Source organism: Heptranchias perlo, chromosome 5, assembly GCF_035084215.1.
Source record: "Heptranchias perlo isolate sHepPer1 chromosome 5, sHepPer1.hap1, whole genome shotgun sequence".
In the NCBI taxonomy this organism is placed as follows: domain Eukaryota; kingdom Metazoa; phylum Chordata; class Chondrichthyes; order Hexanchiformes; family Hexanchidae; genus Heptranchias; species Heptranchias perlo.
In genome coordinates this window covers 26,064,930-26,085,962 of record NC_090329.1, presented here as the reverse complement: position 1 = coordinate 26,085,962, position 21,033 = coordinate 26,064,930, and the positions used below count along the sequence as shown (strand labels likewise).

At 42.5% G+C, this 21,033-nt stretch overlaps 1 protein-coding gene across 3 annotated transcripts in view; it reads right to left on the bottom strand.

Annotated features, from left to right (window-relative positions):
* Nucleotides 1–354: 354 nt before the first annotated feature.
* The window catches only part of slc17a5 (solute carrier family 17 member 5), a 70,207-nt gene continuing 49,528 nt past the window's right edge, over nucleotides 355–21,033 (bottom strand). For 2 of the 3 annotated variants that reach the window (XM_067984162.1, XM_067984163.1), the window contains 4 exons: nucleotides 19,857–19,989; nucleotides 17,774–17,921; nucleotides 1,458–1,548; nucleotides 355–815 (listed from right to left, as the gene is read on the bottom strand). In XM_067984162.1, coding sequence (XP_067840263.1) covers nucleotides 696–815; nucleotides 1,458–1,548; nucleotides 17,774–17,921; nucleotides 19,857–19,989 — 492 coding nt within the window. In that variant the 3' untranslated portion in view covers nucleotides 355–695. Of the gene's footprint in view, nucleotides 816–1,457; nucleotides 1,549–17,704; nucleotides 17,922–19,856; nucleotides 19,990–21,033 lie in introns of those variants that run through there. The other variant, XR_010962876.1, reaches the window with a different exon arrangement.

The window sequence follows — 21,033 nt, the reverse complement described above, 5'->3', positions numbered from 1 at the left end:
TTCTTTTAGCTTGAAACTGTCTCTTACCTCGGTTTAATGGTCAGTATCCAGCATGGCAGAGTACTGCTGGACCCATTATTTATACATACATATTATATTAGACTGCACTTATAGTTGTATACATTTGTGGGATTCATGATGCTCGTCTTAGATTAAGAAATTTTAATCAATACTCTGTAGACTAAAGGCATTGTTTATTCACTATGAATCTCATTACCAGGAAACCCACCTGATCAGTAATTTAATTAAGAGGACCAGATCTAGTCACCATTATATGTAAAGGGAAACTTTGATATCTCATAATTCTACACCAAAAATAAAAACTGGTATAATAATGACAACTAAATAAATGACTTACCACTAATAGTCTCTTTAATTCCTTTTAGAAACTAATTTTCAGACAGTTTGGAAATTGTGGATGCTACTCAGTTTCAGCATTTAAATTTTTTTACAACAAAAAAATCATGAGCTGAAAATGCTTTGTCCCTTTTCTTTTTGAATAGTCACAGAATCCGCGGATTAAGCAGGATAAGAAGACACAATTAGATTATGTGGTAACTATTGCTGGCAGTAATAAAAGGAAAGCTCAGCAGTGTGAAAGACAATGAGTCCAGGTCACAAGCTATTTTAACAATGGAGGCACTTTCAGGTCACATGATCAAGGTAAAAAGTACAAAAGGTCACAGGAGAAATGTTCAGTGATTGATTGCCCAGGATTGGACCACACCTTTCCCAAAAATGGTGAAAAACAGAGCACCAAACACATCAATAGCAGCAGCAATGTAGAATACAGCACGCCATTCTGCAATTGTATGCTGTGGAATAAAAGGGAAAAATAACAATGAATATTAAATTCTGACTTACGAAAAATACAACCAGACAGTACAGGCAATTCTGCTTGTCATTAAGTGGTGCTAGTATTAAAGACAGCAAGCCTTCCTGTGTGCGCTAAATATATTAAATTCATTGTTTGTAAATGTGTTTATGATTTAGTTTCTAAATAATGCACAGAGGAAATCTTTCAATGGTCAGTCTTGCATATTGTCAAATTAGAGACATATTTCTTTCATGATAAACCATGAAGTTTTATTCAGGTCACAGCTCTACTTCACAGGTGTGGTTTCCTAGGTCATAGTTGACATTTCAAACTGGTTAAGAAGTTATTCAGAGGACATTTTCAAGAACATTTTAATAACTGAAGGAACTGGCACCAAAATGCTAAAGCTACCCTCAATCTGCTTTCTGAAGTAATATGCACTTTTGTCCATTTCTGTAACATACAGATTAGGGGACACTATTTTAATTGCCCAGGTGTCCCTTCTAAACATTACCACTTTAACACCTGTGCATTTTATTGCTTTCAAATAAGTAGATTTAGGCCTAAACATTTTGCTTGCTGAGAAAATGATCATGCAGTGTTTCTCACTTGGTAAGAGTATATAGAAACTTATACTTACATCGTATGTCAAGGCTTTGGCAATAACTGGTCCTACCATTCCTGGGATTGTGGCAAATGTGTTTGTGATTCCAAGTAAAATTCCTGCATACCTATTAATCATTAAGCACCTGGTTTAACTTCTATAATAAAGCTTTATACAAAAACTACAAAAAAAGTTAAAAATTCCCGCCACCTCCTCCCATGATGGAATTGGTGAATGGGAGACGCAGACTCCGTCACCAGTTTGGTTCTTCAGCTCAACCAAGAGCAGTCACACAGGAAGACTCTGGACTGGATGGTACAGTGGTAATGAACATTGGAGCACTAATGCATTGTGCCTCAGAGTAGGAAGAACTGAACTTGTTCCTAGTTTCTCCTTAACCAGAGGAAAGTCTTCCTCTAGTCACTCTTAAAATTCTTCATAGTTTAAAAAACAAACTCTATTAAATCTCTGCTTTCGCTGCACTAGTGGAAATAGTCACAGTATTACAAGTCCTACTGAAATCCATGAACGGGTGCCACACAGTAAACAAGATGTCAACTGCTTGAATAATCAAATACCATCAACTTTATGACACAGTTAGATTGACTCTTTGATTCACCAGTGAACTGCAATGTATTTTCATTTAGCCTCAATTAAGGCACTAGAGTGAATGACAAGAAAGCAAATTACCTGGTTTATACAGGGCAGCTCTTAAAAGGCAAAAAGATTTTTCAGCAGTAAAATAGAAAAAAAAGGCAGATGTTTTATTGCTATGGAAGGTCTGAATACAGATTGTATACACTGGTATCACAATAAAGAACAAAAAGCTGCATTCTCAGTCAAACCACTATCTGTGGCTGAACCCAATCACCAACACTGAACTTTCTGGAGCTCAAATTACTGCAGATGTGTACAGAGACAGAGAACACAAAATGGAGGCTTCTGTGTTTCGCTATGGGAGCAGTACATTTAGCAGACAAAAGAAAATTATATTTTAAACAGTACAAGAATTCTATCATTTATAAATACTACAAGTGAAGCAGAAAATTATTTTTTTTTTGTTAAGCACAGCCCTGGAGTTTTGCCCACACACTTGAGGGTTAAATCTGACAAATTTATTTGGTTTAGTGTTATCTTTCTCAAAACAGGATCTTAAATGGTGGAAATATCAGTGCTAAGTCAAATCTGCCAAGGTCAATCCTTTCAATGTGCATACAATAACGGAGGTTAACTGATCAAATAATAGTAAAACAAAATTGTCAAGACCAATTTTCAATTGAGTTCAAATGAGAAGCATCATAAAAATGAGGTGCCAACCTGGTGAAGCTACAACTCAGGACTACATGCATGCTAAACAGCAGAAGCAACATGCTATAGACAGAGCTAAGCAATTCCACAACCAATGGATCAGATCAAAGCTCTGCAGTCCTGCCACATCCAGTCGTGAATGGTGGTGGACAATTAAACAACTAACGGGAGGAGGAGGCTCTGCAAACATCCCCATCCTCAATGATGGCGGAGTCCAGCACGTGAGTGCAAAAGACAAGGCTGAAGTGTTTGCAACCATCTTCAGCCAGAAGTGCCGAGTGGATGATCCATCTCGGCCTCCTCCCGATATCCCACCATCACAGAAGCCAGTCTTCAGCCAATTCGATTCACTCCACGTGATATCAAGAAATGGCTGAGTGCACTGGATACAGCAAAGGCTATGGGCTCCGACAACATCCCAGCTGTAGTGCTGAAGACTTGTGCTCCAGAACTAGCCAGGCCTCTAGCCAAACTGTTCCAGTACAGCCACAACACTGGCATCTACCCGACAATGTGGAAAATTGCCCCGGTATGTCCTGTCCACAAAAAGCAGGACAAATCCAATCCTGCCAATTACTGCCCTATCAGTCTACTCTCAATCATCAGCAAAGTGATGGAAGGTGTCGTCGACAGTGCTATCAAGCAGCACTGACTCACCAATAACCTGCTCATCAATGCTCAGTTTAGGTTCCGCCAAGACCACTCGGCTCTAGACCTCATTACAGCCAGACCTCATGGACAAAAGATCTGAATTCCAGAGGTGAGGTAAGAGTGTCTGCCCTTGACATCAAGGCAGCATTTGACCGAGTGTGGCACCAAGGAGCCCTAGTAAAATTGAAGTCAATGGGAATCAGGGAGAAAACTCTCCAGTGGCTTGAGTCATACCTAGCACAAAGGAAGATGGTAGTGGTTGTTGGAGGCCAATCATCTCAGCACCAGGTCATTGCTGCAGGAGTCCCTCAGGGCAGTGTCCTAGGCCCAACCATCTTCAGCTGCTTCATCAATGACCTTCCCTCTATTATAAGGTCAGAAATGGGGATGTTCGCTGATGATTGCACAGTGTTCAGTTCCATTCAAAACCCCTCAGATAATGAAGCAGTCTGTGCCCGCATGCAGCAAGACCTGGACAACATCCAGGCTTGGGCTCATAAGTGGCAAGTAACATTCACGCCAGACAAGTGCCAGGCAATGACCACCTCCCCTTGACATTCAACGGCATTACCATCGCCGAATCCCCCACCAACTACATCCTGGGAGTCACCATTGACCAGAAACTTAACTGGACCAGCCATATAAATACTGTGGCTACAAGAGCAGGTCAGAGGCTGGGTATTCTGCGGTGAGTGACTCACCTCCTGACTCCCCAAAGCCTTTCCACCATCTACAAGGCACAAGTCAGGAGTGTGATGGAATACTCTCCACTTGCCTGGATGAGTGCAGCTCCAACAACACTCAAGAAGCTCGATACCATCCAAGATAAAGCAGCCCGCTTCATTGGCACCCCATCCACCACCTTAAACATTCACTCCCTTCACCACCGACGCACCGGGGCTGCAGTGTGCACCATCCACAGGATGCACTGCAGCAACTCGCCAAGGCTTCTTCGACAGCACCTCCCAAACCCGCGACCTCTAAAACCCGCGACCTCTACCACCCAGAAGGACAAGGGTAGCAGGTACATGGGAACAACACCACCTGCACGTTCTCCTCCAAGTCATACACCATCCTGACTTGGAAATATATCGCCGTTCCTTCATCATCGCTGGGTCAAAATCCTGGAACTCCCTTCCTAACAGCACTGTTGGAGAACCTTCACCACACGGACTGCAGCGGTTCAAGAAGGCGGCTCACCACCACCTTCTCGAGGGCAATAAATGCTGGCCTTGCCAGCGATGCCCACATCCCATGAATGAATAAAAAAAACGATTAACCAACTTACATACTTAATATATTTAACGCAGCAAAACATTCTAAGGTAGCTCAGAAGGAAATCTTCAGACAGGGATTGCAAGAAGAGTTAGGGAAGGTAACTGATGGTGAGGTTGAAGAGAAGTTGAGAAGGATCTTGATGATGGGGAAGAGATGAAGCAAGGTAGAGGAGTTTTGGGAGAGAATTTCAGAGAGTAGGTCCGTGATGGCTGGAGGCCTTGCCAGTTATGGTGAAATGAAGGGGAAATATACAACTGTCCATAATGCAGAAGAATGGAGGCTGAACTAATTAGCGCTGGAGGACGTTGCAGAGGTAGGGTGTGGCATGGAGAAATTTGTAGATGAGGACATGGATTTTCAAATCAATGCGTTGGAGAACCGGGAGCCAGGGGAAGTCTTCAAGGGTAGACTGGTCTTGGTACTGGATATAAGAACAAAAGAAATAGGAGCAGGAGTAGGCCCCGTCTGGCCCCTTGAGCCTGCTCTGCCATTCAACAAGATTATGGCTGATCTTCTACCTCAACGCCATTTTCCTACACCATCCCCATATCTTTTGATGCCTTTAATATCTAGAAATCTATCGATCTCTGTTTTGCATGTACTCAATGACTGAGCCTCCTCAGCCCTCTGGGGTAGAGAATTCCAAAGATTCACCACCCTCTGAGTGAAGAAATTTCTCCTTATCTCAGTCCTAAATGGCCTACCCCTTATTCTGAGACTGTGACTCCTGCTTCTAGACTCCCCAGCCAGGGGAAACATCCTCCCTGCATCTACCCTGTCAAGCCTTATAAGAATTTTATATGTTTCAATGAGATCACCTCTCATTCTTCTAAACTCTAGAGAATACAAGCCTAGTCTACTCAATCTCTCCTCATACGACAATCCTGCCATCCCAGGAGATTCTACTAGTTACATCCTCAAAGAATTCCAATAGGTTTGTCAAACATGATTTCCCTTTCATAAATCCATGTTGACTCAGAAAATAATAATATGATTTGGCAAAGTGTCCTGTTATCACATCCTTTATAATAGATTCTAGCATTTTCCCTACTACTGATGTCAGGCTAACAGGTCTGTAATTCCTTGTTTTCTCTCTCCCCTCCTTTCTTAAATAGTGGGGTTACATTTGCTAACCTCCAATCTGCAGGAACTGTTCCAGAATCTACAGAATTTTGTAAGATGACAACCAATGCATCCTCTCTATAGCCACCTCTTTCAAATCCCTGGGATGTAGATCATCAGTTCCTTGGGATTTATCGACTTTCAGTCCCATGAATTTCTCTAATACTAATTTCTTTCAGTTCCTCATTCTTGCCAGACCCTTGGTTCTCTAGTATTTCTGGGAGGTTTTTTGTGTCTTCTTCAGTGAAGACAGACACAAAGTATTTGTTTAATTTCTCTGCCATTTCCTTAATCCCCATTATAAATTCTCCCGTCTCTGTCCACATTTGCTTTCGCCAGTCTTTTCTTTTTTTACGTACCTATAGAAGCTTTACAGTCCGTTTTTATGCTTCTTGCTAGTTTACTCTCATATTCTATTTTCCCTTTCTCTATCAATTTCTTGGTCCTCCTTTGCTGAATTCTAAAATGCTCCCAATCCTCAGGCTTACTGCTTTTTCTAGCAACTTTATATGCCTCTTCCTTTGATTTAATACTATCTTTATTTTCTCGTTAGCCATGGTTGGACCACTTTTTTTGTCGCGTTTTTGTGCCATTAAGGAATATATATATTCGTTGCAAATTATGTATTAATTCTTTAAATGCTCACCATTGCCTATCCACCATCATACTTTTTAATGTAGTTCCCTAATCAACCACAGCCAACTTGCGCCTCATACCTTCGTAATTTCCTTAGTTTAGATTTAAGACCCTAATTTCAGATTCAACTACATCACTTTCAAACTTAATGAACAATTCTGTCATATTATGGTCACTCTTCCCTAAGGGCTCCTTTACAACAAGATTATTAATTAACCCTTTCTCATTGCACAATACTAGATCTAAAATAGCCTGTTCCCTAGTTTTACTGTACATACAATGACCATTTTGAAAATAAAGGACACCTGATGCAAATTCCTTAGGTGTCCCTAATTTACAGGTTTCACTGTGAAAAATCTAAGGATGAAGTTGAAGAACACCTAGGAGTCTTAGTTAACTTGACGCTCAACATATCCAACCAATACAGAGCAGCAATCAACAAAGCTAAAAGAATGTTGAACTGTGTAGCCAAAACAGTACAATATGTAGAAATGGAGGCTCTGACCATCATTTTCCAATCTTCTCTGGCTACAGGTGAGGTGCCAGAGGATTGGAGGACTGCTAATGCACTGTTGTTTAAAAAGGGAGAGAAGGATAGACCGAGTAATTAGAGGCCAGACAGCCTAACTTCAGTGGTGGACAAATTATTGGAAAAAAATCTGAGGGACAGTATTAATCATCATTTAGAAAGGCACGGATTAATCAAGGACAGTCAGCAGGGATATGTTAAGGGAAGGTCGTGTCCGACTAACTTGAATGAATTTTTTGAGGAGGTAACAAGGAGGGTCGATGAGGGTAGTGCATTTGATGTAGTCTACATAGATTTTAGCAAGGCTTTTGACAACATCCCACATGGCAGACTGGTCAGAAAAGTAAAATCCCATGGGATCCAAGGGAAAGTGGCAAGTTGGATCCAAAATTGGCTCAGTGGCAGGAAGCAATGGGTACTGGTTGATGGGTATTTATGTGACTGGAAGGCTGTTTCCAATGGGGTTCCGCAAGGCTCAGTACTAGGTCCCTTGCTTTTAGTGGTATATATCAATGATTTAGACTTAATCATGCCCCCTACATTTAAGAAGTTTGCAGAAGATACAAAAATTGGTCACGTGATTGATAGTGAGGAAGAAAGCTGTAGACAGCAGGAAGATATCAATGGACTGGTCAGGTGGGCAGAAAAGTGGCAAATGGCATTCAATCCAGAGAAGTATGAGGTAATGCATTTGGGGAGGGCAAACAAGGCAAGGGAGTACACAATAAATGGGAGGATACTGAGAGGTGTAGAGGAACAAATGGATCTTGGCGTGCATGTCCACAGATCCCTGAAGGTAGCGGGATAAGGTGGTTAAAAAGGCATACGGGATACTTTCCTTTATTAGCCGAGGCACAGAATATAAGAGCAGGGAGGTTATGCTAGAACTGTATAAAACACTAGATGGGCCACAGCTAGAGCACTACGTACAGTTCTGGTCTCCACATTACAGGAAAGATGTGATTGTGCTGGAGAGGGTACAGAGGAGATTTACGAGGATGTTGTCAGGGCTGGAGAATCTTAGCTATGAGGAAAGATTGGATAGGCTGGAGGTGGAGTTGTTTCCTTCGGAACAAAGGAGGCTGAGGGGAGATTTAATTGAGGTGTACAAAATTATGAGGGGCTTGGATAGAGTGGATAGGAAGGACCTATTTCCCTTAGCAGAGAAGTCAATAACCAGGAGGCATAGATTTAAAGTAATTAGTACAAGGATTGTAGGGGAGTTGAGGAGAAATGTTTTCACCCAGAGGGTGGTGGGGGTCTGGAACTCTGCCTATAAAGGTAGTAGAGGCAGAAACCCTCATCGCACTTCAAGTGCATATCCAAGTACTTTAAGTGCCATAACCTACAAGGCTACGGACCAAGAGCTGGAAAGTGGGATTAGGCTGGATAGCTCTTTATTGGCCGGCACAGACACGATGGGCCGAATGGCCTCCTTCTGTGCCGTAAATTTCTATGATTCTATGAATACAAGTCAGAGGATGTCAGGTTGAAACTTTACAGTGCTCTGATCAGACCACACCTCGAGTACTGTGTCCATTTTTGGTCACTGAGCCTTGAGGGGTACATTCAGGCATTGGAAGCAATAGTTAATCCCCAGAGTTATGAGGAAAGGTTGAAGAAATTCAGGCTTTTCAGCCCTGAAGAGGTATGAGGGGTGCTCTCATCATAGAAGCACAGGAGGAAGCCATTCGGCCTATCATGCTTGTACCAGCTCTTTGAAAAGCTATTCAATTAGTCCCACTCCCCTGCTGTTTCCCCATAAATCCTGTAAATTTTTCCTTTTCAAGTATTTATCTAATTCCCTTTGAAAGGGTCGTGGAAGCAGATTCAATAATAACTTTCCAGTCAGTGCATTCCAGATCATAACAACTCGCTGCGTAAATGTTTTTTCCCTCCTATTGCCACTGATTCTTTTGCTAATTACCTTAAATCTGTGTCCTCTGGTTACCCATCCTTCTTCCAGTGGAAACACTTTCTCCTTATTTATTCTATCAAAACCAGTCATGATTTTGAACACCTCTATTAAATCTCCCCTTAACCTTCTCTGCTCTAAGGAGAATAACCCCAGTTTCTCTAGTTTCTCCATGTAACTGAAGTCCCTCATCCCTGGTACCATTCTAGTAAATCTCTTCTGCACCCTCTCTAAGGCCTTGACATCCTTCCTAAAGTGTGATGCCCAGAATTGAATACTGGGGCCTAGCCAGAGTTTTAGAAAGCTTTAGCATAACTTCCTTGCTTTTGTACTCTATGCCTCTATTTATAAAACCAAGGATCCCATATGCTGTTTTAAGAGTCTTCTCAACTTGTCCTGGCACCTTCAAAGACTTGTGTACATACATCCCCAGGTGTCTCTGTTCCTGCACCCCTTTAAAATTGTACCCTTTAGTTTATACTACCTCTCCTCATTCTTTATACCAAAATGAATCACTTCACACTTCTCTGCATTAAATTTCATCTGTCATGTGTCTGCCCATTTCACCAGTCTGTCAATGTCCTCCTGGAGTCTGTTATTATCCTCCTCACTTTTTACTACATTTCCAAGTTTCGTGTCATCTGCAAACTTTAAAATTATACCTCGATACCCAAGTCCAAATCATTTATATCAAAAAGAGCAGGGGGCCCAACACTGACCCCTGGGGGACACCACTGTATACTTCCCTCCAGTCTGAAAAACAACTGTTCACCACTACTCTCTGCTTTCCGTCCCTTAGCCAATTACATATCCACACTGTCACTGCCCCTTTAATCCCACTGGTTTCAATTTTGTTAACAAGTCTATTATGTGGTACTTTATCAAATGAATTTTGAAAGTCCATATACACAACAATCGTACTACCCTCATCAACCCTCTCCGTTACTTCATCAAAGAACTGAATTATGTTAGACAAACATGATTTGTCCTTAACAAATCTGTGCTGGCTTTCATTTATTAACCCATATTTTTCCAAGTGCCAATTAATTTTGTCCCGGATTAATATCTCTAAAAGTTTCTCCAGCACCGACATTTGGCTGACTGGCCTGTAGTTGCCGGGTTTATCCCTCTCCCCTTTTTTGAACAGGGGTGTAACATTTGCAATCCTCCAGTACTCTGATACTACTCGCATATCTAAGGAGGATTGGAAGATTGTGGTCAGCACCTCTGCAATTTCCACCCTTAATTCCCTCAGCAAACCAGGACACATCCCACCTGGACCGGGTGATTTTTCTACTTTGAACGCTGCCAACTTAAGTACCTCCTCTTCATCTATTTTTATCCTATCCAATTTCTCTACTAACGCCTCCATTACTATGACATTGGTAGCATCCTCTTCTTTAGTGAAGACAGATGCAAAGTACTCATTTAGTACCTCAGCCATTCCCTCTGCCTCCACAAGATGATCTCCTTTCTGGTCCCTAATCGGCCACACACTTCCTTTGACTACCCTTATGGAGGTACATAATGAAGTAAACAGTAAGGAAAAGATAAATCTAGAAAATTATTTTAAATTGTGATAAGGAGACAAGGGGACACAGGTTCAAACTAGTAAAAGTCAAATTTAGGACTGATACCAGGGAGTTCTTTTTCACACACAAAGTGATAAATACATGGAATGGACTTTCAGGTAGGGTAGTGGAAGTAAAAACTCTGGAATCATTTAAAAAAACAGCTTCATTGAGTGGACTGGAGGGTCTTCTGGATGGCTGAACTAAGATGGGCCAAATAGCCTTCCTCATCTGTAATTATCCGTGATCTTGTGAATAGATTTACAAAGCAATAAGCTTTACTGTATCCAACTGGATTTGTACTTTCCTCCACCTCTGATCAATAAAACATTATATAATAAAATTGTTATAAAAACAGAGTTTTACAGTGAAAAAAGAATCTGTGTTTTAATAAGAAACGGAGAATTCATACAGAAACTTCTCTGAGGATAGAAAGGTTCTGAAGTGCTAATACTATGCTGGCTCCTTATACTGAATTTTAGACAATTGTTTTGGAATGTCACCATGTGATCTATTTTTGGGCAGCCTCATTTTAAGAGATTCACAAATTATCTCTGCATTAGCTGTGAACCTGAGACTGGATTGGCCCCTGCATCTACCTGAAGTGGACAGCATCCATCTAAATACCTGTGAACCACTCGTAACAGTGCCACATTGAAGGTAGGGCAGATACCAGTTACAGCTGGATTTTGTCTCAGATTTTCACGAAGCCTAATCACCCTACAAGTTCCAGAAGCTGTGAGGCTAGAAATAGGTGGTGGATGTACAGCTGCTGTATTGAAGAAATACTGCCACCTTTGAGACACACTTTGTGAATACCAAGGACAGTAACAGGAGCCTAGAGTATTTTGTACTGGTAGGGTATCTTCTATAGTGGTAGAATTGCCTGTCAGATTCTCTGATCCTTATGTACAAATATGTACCTTCCTGGGCAATAATATGGATTTTAGCAAGGCTTTTGACAAGGTCCCAACATGGCAGACTGGTCAGAAAAGTAAAAGCCCATGGGATCCAAGGAAAAGTGGCAAGTTGGATCCAAAATTGGTTCAGTGGCAGGAAGCAAAGGGTAATGGTCGACAGGTGTTTTGTGACTCGAAGGTTGTTTCCAGTGGGGTTCCGCAAGGCTCAGTACTAGGTCCCTTGCTTTTTGTGGTATATGTTAATGTTCTAGACCTAAATGTGGGGGGCATGATTAAGAAGTTTGCAGATGATACAAAAATTGGCCGTGTGGTTGATAGTGAAGAGGAAAGCTGTAGACTGCAGGAAGATATCAATGGACTGGTCAGGCGGGCAGAAATGTAACAAATGGAATTCAATCTGGACGAAAGTGGATGAGCAAACTGAACATGGCACCATGGTACAGGAAGCCATTCAAGCAGGGGGAGTTAGTAGGAATGTAGTGGTAGTAGGGGACAGTATAGTCAGGGGGATAGATACAGTTCTCTGCAGCTGAGAACAAGAGTCCAGAAGGCTGTGTTGCCTGCCCGGTGCCAGGGTTCGGGACATCTGCTCTGGGCTGGAGAGGAACTTGTAGTGGGAGGGGGAGGGTGCAGTTGTCGTGGTCCACGTAAGCACCATTGACTTACGTAGGACGAGGGAAGAGGTTCTGCTTAGGGAGTATGAGCAGCTAGGAGCTAAATTAAAAAGCAGAACCTCAAAGGTAATAATCTCTGGATTATTACCTGAGCCATGGGGTAAATAAGATTAGAGAGTTAAATTCATGGCTCAAAGATCGGTGTGGGAGAAATGGGTTTTGACTCATGGGGCACCAGCACCAGCACTGGGGAAAGTGGGAGCTGTACTGTTGGGACGGTCATCATCTGAACCGTGCTGGGGCCAGTGTTCTGGCAAATCGTATAGCTAGGGCGGTAGAGAGGGCTTTAAAATAAATAGTGGGGGCAAGGGATCAAGTAAGGGAAGGTGTGATAAATTAAAGAAAGAGGACAAGGCAAGAAAGCAAGGTAGTAATAAGGGAAATGATAATCAGAGAGTGGAAGGAAGGGACAGAGCATGCGACCTTAAGAGTGCGCCAGCAGATAAGGCTAGAGGTTGCAAAAATAGTAAAAAGACAGCATTAAAGGCTTTGTATCTGAATGCGCGTAGCATTCGTAACAAAATGGATGAATTGACAGCTCAAATAGAAATAAATATGTACGATCTGATAGCCATTACAGAGACATGGCTGCAAGATGACAAAGGCTGGAACCTGAATATTCAAGGGTACTTGACATTTCGGAAGGACAGGTAGCTAGGAAAAGGTGGAGGGGTAGCTCTGTTAATTAAGGATGATGAGTATAATAGAGAAATGATCTTAACTCTAAAGACCAAGATGTAGAATCAGTTTGTGTAGAGATGAGAAATAGTAAAGGCAAGAAGTCACTTGTGGGAGTAGTTTATAGGCCCCCTAACAGTAACCACACTGTAAGACAGGATATACAGGAAGAAATAACGGGGTCTTGTGAGAAAGAAACAGCGATAATCATGGGTGATTTTAATCTATAAATATAGATTGGAAGAATCTGATTGGCAAAGGTAGCCTGGAAGATGAGTTCATAGAGTGCTTTCAGGACAGTTTCTTAGAGCAGCACATTCTAGAGCAAGCCAGAAAGCAGGCTATTCTAGATCTGGTAATGTTTAATGAGACAGGATTAATTAATGACCTCATTGTAAAGGAGCCTCTGGGTAGCAGTGATCACAATATGACTGAATTTCGCATTCAGTTTGAGGGAGAGAAGAGTAAGTCTAAACTTAAATAAGGGCAATTACGAGGGCATGAAGACAGAGCTGGCTAAAGTGAACTAGGAAATTAGGTTAAGGGATAGGTCAATAGAGATGCAGTGGCAGACATTTAATGAGATATTTCATAACACTCAGCAAAGATACATTCCAATGAGAAAGAAAGACTCTAGGGGAATGACGTACCATCTGTGGCTAACTAAGGAAGTTAAAGATAGTATCAAATTGAAAGAAAAAGCATACAATTCCGTGTAGATTAGTGGCAGGTCAAAAGTTTGGACAGAATGTAAAAAACAGCAAAGAATGACTAAAAGGAGGGAGAAATTAGAGTATGAGAGAAAGCTAGCTAGAAATATAAAAACAGATAGTAAGAGTTTCTATAGGTATTTAAAAAGGAAAAGAGTAAGTAAAGTGAGCGTTGGTCCTCTAGAGAGTGTGTCTGGGGAATTAATAATAGAGAATAAAGGAATGGTGGATGAACTGAACAGATATTTTGCATCCGTCTTCACTATAGAGGATAACATGCCAGAAATAACTGTGAATCAAGAAGTGAAAGGGAGGGAGGAACTTAAAACATTTACAATCACCAGGGAAAGGGTTCTGAAAAAAATATTAGAACTAAAAGCTGACAAGTCCCCAGGTCCTGACGAACTTCATCCTAGGGTCTTAAAAGAAGTGGCTGCAGAGATAGTAGATGCATTGGTATTAATTTTCCAAAATTCCCTAGATTCTGGAAGGGTCCCATCAGATTGCAAAATAGCGAATGTAACTCCTCTATTCAAGAAAGGAGGGAGAGAGAAAGCAGGAAACTACAGGTCAGTTAGCTTAACATCCGTCATAGGGAAAATGCTAGAATCTGTTATTAAGGAGGTTACAGCAGGGCAATTAGAAAATCTCAATGCAATCGGGCAGAGTCAACATGGCTTTGTGAAAGGGAAATCGTGTTTGACTAATTTATTAGAGTTCTTTGAGGAAGTAACAAGCAACGTGGATAAAGGGGATCTTGTGGATGTGGTGTACTTAGATTTCCAGAAGGCTTTTGACAAAGTGCCACATCAAAGGCTACGACACAAAATAAGAGCTCATGGTGTAAGGAGTAACATAATAGCATGGATAAAGGATTGGTTAGCTGACAGGAAACAGATTGTAGGCATAAATGGATCATTTTCAGGTTGGCAAGATGTAACGAGTGGAGTGCCACAGGGATCAGTGCTTGGGCCTCAACTATTTACAATCTATATCAATGACTTGGATGAAGGGACCGAATGTATGGTTGCTAAATATACTGATGACACAAAGGTAGGTCGGAAAGTTAGTTGTGAAGAGGACATAAGGGGCTCGATGTTACCAGGGCTGCGGGTTCGCGCGGGGGGGGGGGGGGGGGGGGCGATTGGGCGCGTGGGTAATGCACCCGGCGAAATCAGTCTGCCCCGCGCGCGATCGCAGCCTAATTGGATCCACTTACCTGGTCTTCCGGGTTCCCCACTGCTGATCTGCGCGTCGGGTGGACTGCGCATGCGCAGTAAGCTCTGTCAGCTGGAGAAGCTCTATTTAAAGGGGCAGTCCTCCACTGACAGATGCTGCAACAAATAGAAAAAATTGCAGCATGGAGCAGCCCAGGGGGAAGGCTGCTCCCAGTTTAATGATGCCTCACTCCAGGTATCATTAGATGGGGTGAGGAGGAGGGGGAGGACAGAGATCTTCCCCCCGGCGGGCGGGAGGAAGCGGCCTGCCTCTGCCACCAGGAAGGCCTGGCTCGAGGTGGCAGAGGAGGTCACCTGCACCACCAACATATCGCCCACCTGCATACAATGCAGGAGGCGCTCCAATGACCTGAGTAGGTCAGCCAAAGTGAGTACACTTACTCATTCCCCTACACTCCATCTGCCACATCACCGCCCCCACCCCACATCTCCTTCTGCACTGCCAACACTACTCTGTCACATCACCTCTCATATCCACTCAAAGCTCATCCTCATCTTACCTGCACTTACTCACCTCGCCAGTACTCATCCCGCCACTACCATTCAACCCAATCCTCATACAATCTCATGGCTCTATCTCATACTCGCCCTCTCGTGCATCTCTTTCACAGTCAGCCTCACTCAACCTGCCACTACCTGTGCTGCAGCCACAGGGCATGCATCACATATGTGCAGTAGGCAGCGTAAGGCAAACGTGTCGTGAGCATGAAGGGGATGCACAAGGGTGTTTGAGGGTTTGTCATGGTTTTTACTTACATTGAATTTCTGACCAACTCACATTACATATTATATTGGTACCACTACTGCCACGTCTTTGCGAATCTTGTCTGGTTTATGCAATAATGCCCTATCCTGAGGATCACAATGAAGACCCACAACTGATGACACCCATTGTGTCACTGCAGAGTGGTGTAGGTGTATTTGCAGGGCTCTTTTGTGCAGACAACTGAGAGACGTCGGCGATGTCCCCGGTGGCACCCTGGAAGGATGCGGAGGAGAAGTTGTTGAGGGCAGTGGTGACTTTCTCAGCGACAGGTAAGAAGATGGTGCTCGGGCCAACTGGGAGCAGCTCGGCATGAAGGAGGCTGCAGATGTCCACGACTACATGTCGAGTGACTCTGAGCCTCCGTGTGCACTGCTGCTCAGAGAGGTCCAGGAAGCTGAGCCTCGGTCTGTGGACCCTGTGGCGAGGGTAGTGAACCTCTGCGACGCATCTCTCTCTGCGGTTGCCCTCCCTCCTGCTTTGCAGATGGATGTGTCACAGCACTCTATTGTGGAGCTCCACATGTCAGAGGTGGACGGCGTGGCCGGCGATGCTGTTCGCCCTCCGAGGAGGTCATGACTGCAGCTACGGCGGCCCCCATCCGGAAGATGTACATCTGAGGGGGTCCGCAAGGTAGATACATGTCTCTGGACCCCGGGGTAAGTGTGCAAGTTGGTGAATTTTCTTGTCAGGAGGAGGGTGGTGGAGGCCAAACTTTGTCCCAAGTGACAGAGTGGCCTCCTGCAATGAGTGAGGGTCTCTCCCCCGCGCCCCCACCCCCCACCAACCTGTCAAATGGTCCTTTGCAGCTGCCACAGGCTGACAGCTGCAACACGTCCATTTCAACTGGGAGTGTTTCCCCCAGTATGGGAAACAGTCCCAGTTGTTTGTAAAATCCCACCCCTCCTCACATAATCCCTTAATCAGGTCTGTTAATGACCTGAAATAGCTAGATAAATATTGTCAAGTGGCATCCCGCTGGCTTTAATTGCCTGCGGGATTCCCACATGCGGGGGCTGCGCGCGCACGTTGGCGCGTCTGTGGGAAACCCGGAAATGGGCGGGTTGGAGCCGGGCTCCCGACCCACTCCGGGATTCCCCGATTTTCGGAGCCCCCCCGCCAGGAACGCACCCGATAGCGGGTGCTAAAATGAAGCCCAAGGAGTCTGCAAAGGGCTATAGATAGGTTAAGTGAGTGGGCAAAAATTTGGCAGATGGAGTATAATAAGGGAAAATGTGAACTTGTCCACTTTGGCAGGAGGAATCGAAAAGCAGTATATTATTTAAATAGAGAGAAATTGCAGAACTCTGAGGTACAGAGGGATCTGGGTGGCCTCGTCCATGAATCTCAAAAAGTTAGTATGCAGGTACAGCAAGTGATTAGGAAGGCAAATGGAATGTTGTCATTTATTGCAAGGGGAATGGAATATAAAAGTAGAGATGTTTTGCTACAGTTGTACAGGGCATTGGTGAGGCCACATCTAGAATACTGTGTGCAGTTTTGGTCTCCTTATTTTAGAAAGGACATAATTGCTTTGGAGGCGGTTCAGAGAAGGTTCACTCGACTGATTCCTGGGATGAGGGGGTTATCTTATGAGGAAAGGCTGGACAAGATCCTGAGGGGACTAGAAAGGGTAGATGCTGGGCAAAGACTAGAACTAGGGGCCACAGTTTAAAAATAAGGGGTCTGCCATTTAAGACGGAGATGAGGAGAATTTTTTTCTCTCAGGGTCGTGAGTCTGTGGAACTCCCTTCCCCAGAGAGTGATGGAGGCAGGGTCATTGAATATTTTTAAGGCTGAGTTAGATAGATTCCTGATTAACAAGGGAGTCAAAGGTTATAATAGGTAGACAGGAATGTAGGGTTGAGGTTACAATCAGATCAGCCATGATCTTATCAAATGACAGACCAGCCTCGAGGGGCCGAATGGCCTACTCCTGCTCTTAATTTGTATGTTCGTATGAAGTGAGTTAATGCATTTGGGGAGGGCAATCAAGGCAAGGGAATACACAATAAATGGGAGGATACTGAGAGGTGTAGAGGAACAGAGGAACCTTGGAGTGCATGAAGATAGCAGAATAGGTAGATAAGGTGGTTAGGGAAGATACTGCCAACAGCCCAAAGGTAAAAGGAAATAAAAGGGAGGAAGTCTCCCAGGTCATTCTTAAACAACTTCAAATGTCAAATGGCAAACTGTTGGGGGGTGGAGGAGAAAGAGGAGAGGAAGCAACTTATAATTGAGTTTTCTACAGATTTCTTCACAGTAAAGGGGAGATTAAACAAAAACTTACGGAAGATAATTTTGCTTTTCAGCAGCAGAAGAAAGAAAACAGGTCAATAGTTTCAACTAGTTCACTTACGACGGGGCAATGTCCAAATGATTAATATTGAATCCAGACATGCTGAAGCCTCCTAACGCAGAAGATACCGTTAAAAATAAAACAGCCACTATATAGTTACAGCCAATATATCCAGTAGCAACCAGGAACATTGCAGGTCCGATCATACCTAAAACAAAACAAAGACTGTTACTTTAATTATTGTAAAAACAAAGAATTGTAACGTGATAGTGTTGTTGGCGGACTCACCTGGGGTTCTAGGTTACTCCTCTTGAATAATGAATTAACCAGTGGGATATGATGGTGGGTGCCCTTAAGTATAGGTTTATGGCTCGAGATTTGATTCATTTGATCCAATTTTTGATTAATATCAGTACTTAGCAGTCCTAGCTGATTCCAATTTTATCCTGGACACAGTCCTTTAGGACTGTGCTGAGAATGACAAAGCCATTTGATCTTTGTCTTGTGGCATACAATGTACATGTCCAAATAGTTGTCCTACGTGGTTCAGAACTCTTAGGAAAGCAATAGAAGAGCTTCCTTCAGCCCTTGTGGCAGATCCAAGACCAAGCTGCGAGGTGGATTTTTAGCAAAAGTGGAAGAAATGGCTGCATGGAGCGAAAGCTTCTATACACATTGTTCCTTCACAGAGAACCTTAGAGGTTGGCATGACTTTTTGCCAAAGCCCCTTGCATGAAGGCCTTGATTAAGTTGTTAATGATGTATAAGCCTGATTGGATTTGGATGTCTGGATCAACAAGGTGGCTGGTGCAAGCTGAAGTGCATTGGTTCTTCCACCACACTGAAGGCTGACCGTCACTGTAAAGTTGATGATGATAGCTGCTGGAAGGCATCACCTTGAGTTCAGGTACATATTCTCTGTATCTACCCTATCAAATCCTTATATCATTTTAAATACCTCAATTAGATCACCCCTCAACCATCTAAAATGAAGTGAATACAAGCCAAGTTTATGCAAATTGTCCTCATAATTTAACCTTTTAAACTCTGGTATCTCACCCATCTTCTGTTTGCAACCAAAAATCTGTGCTATTAATAATACAAATCATTTTCTATATGAGTAAAAAGAGTTATAAGCAGTAAATGCCATTAGACCTAAATGACCATCCATTTTCAGTACATCATTCCCACCTACTCTCAACATCTCTTAATTCCTTCTCTCTCCCAAAAGACATCTAATGGCCTCAAACTCATTTATGTTGTCTGCTTCAATAGCCTTCTCTGTTTATTCCACAGGTTTATTACCCCGGTATAAAAAAAAGTTTCACCTGATTCTCCTCCTTATTCCTAATCAATTTTGTGGCAGAATTGAATATCAGATGAGACCTGACCAGTAACTTGTACAGCAACATTACAACTTTTTTTTTGATTTGTACTGTACTCTTCTGCTAATGCAACCCACTACTTATCTACTTTTTTAAAAAAGAAAAAACGCAGCCAAACACTGGTTAATGGTTTCATAGGTTTACTCAATAACCCCTAGACCTTTTCCCTGATTAGCATGCTGTGCCACTGTTCCATTTCACACATTCTCCTTTTTTTGGTTCATTACTTCCAGGATAATATCTTTCACAGTCCCGCTCTGGACTGCACCTCTACCTATCGGCCCATTACCTCAAAATGTGTTCCGTTGTTCTTCATTTACTGTTTCCTATTTTTGTATTGTCTGCAAATTTGGAAATGTTGCTTATGATATCCTGTTTTAAGTCAATTATCTATCCAACACCATCCTTTGCTTCATTTTATGCCATTAACTGTCAATGTGGAAACTTTCTGAAAACCCACCCATGTATCAACTGTTCCACTGTCCATAAGATCAGTAAAGTCTTTCTAAAAAAAACTCCAGCAGCTTAATAAAATCTCTAATTTCAATCATTTTTTTCCTTAATGCCCTTGTAGGTTTATCAGTTTTAGTCCCTTCTCTGCCAATTCTGATTTACTGGAGTCACAATTACTGTTTTTATATTCTGAACCAACACATTTGCACTGCCAGCACTTCCTAAATTAGGTTTTAAAAATTAATATATTTCTCAGAATTGTCTTTAGCCATAAAAAATAAAAATAAAAATGCAGAACACCTTACCTATTAAGGTGCACATTTTACGAACAGTAGATGTAGTCAAATTGTGTTTTTTTATCAGGTGATCAGCAATCAACCCAGCAATGATCATCACCATCCAACAGAAGAGATACGGTAGTGCTGATAAAAAGCCGTTCTACATAAACAGAGTGAATAGTTGTATCACAGCATAAAATTCTGCAGCACATCAAACACAAGAGTACAAGTATGTAACAATATATAATACTCAGTCTATTTCATCCATAGACCGTGCACAATTTGTCCAATAATGGACTTTACCCTAAACAGTCTCCCAAGAGAGCCTATCCTCAAGTAAAACCTCCAAGAAATTTCCTCCCAAAATCCATCAAGCAAAACTCTGCAATAGTAACCCAACTTACACTGCTCAACTCTAACTGAGTTGTACTCCACAGTTAAGTATCACGGTGCATCATCAGGTTGTATGAAGAATTATCTTTGGGTATCCTTACAACCTAGTTTTAAAGTGATCAATTAATGAAGCATCAGCTGCTATAGCTGGGTGTCCATTTGATATATCACGTGTGTGTGTGTGTGTGTGTGTGTGTGTATAGGAGATTCTTCCAACCTCCCATGAAGCTTGCTGATTTTGTACTTGTATCCTCCAGTCCCATGAACATAGTTAAGTTAAATAGCTTGCTTACATCTGCATTAGCCATGCCTGTCATTTTAAAGATGTGAATCATGTCTGTTCATAATCTTATTAAAAACAAGCAGAGTTCCAGGAGTCTTCATTACTTAGAGCCTCGAGTCCTACAATTATCCTTGTTGCTCTTCTCTGAACTCTCTCCTACACTCTAATGTCCTTTTGGAGGCAGAGTTCCTGAAATGGTACATAATATTTTACCAGTTTCAATTGTAGTGTTACATTGTCCTCTTACTGAAATTTATATATACTCATATGCCTCCCTTGGAATTGCTCATAGCTGGTCAGAAAATAGGATGTTTTGGAGGAACAGAAGCATTATGCTGTATTATGCACAAAATTTGCAGATCACACAAAACTCAGAAATGTAGTAAGCAGTGAGGAGGATAGTGACAGACTGGTGAAATGGGCAGACATATGGCAGATGAAATTTAATGCAGAGAAATGTGAAGTGATGCATTTTGGAAGGAAGAATGAGGGGAGGCAATATAAACAAAATGGTACAATTTTAAAGGG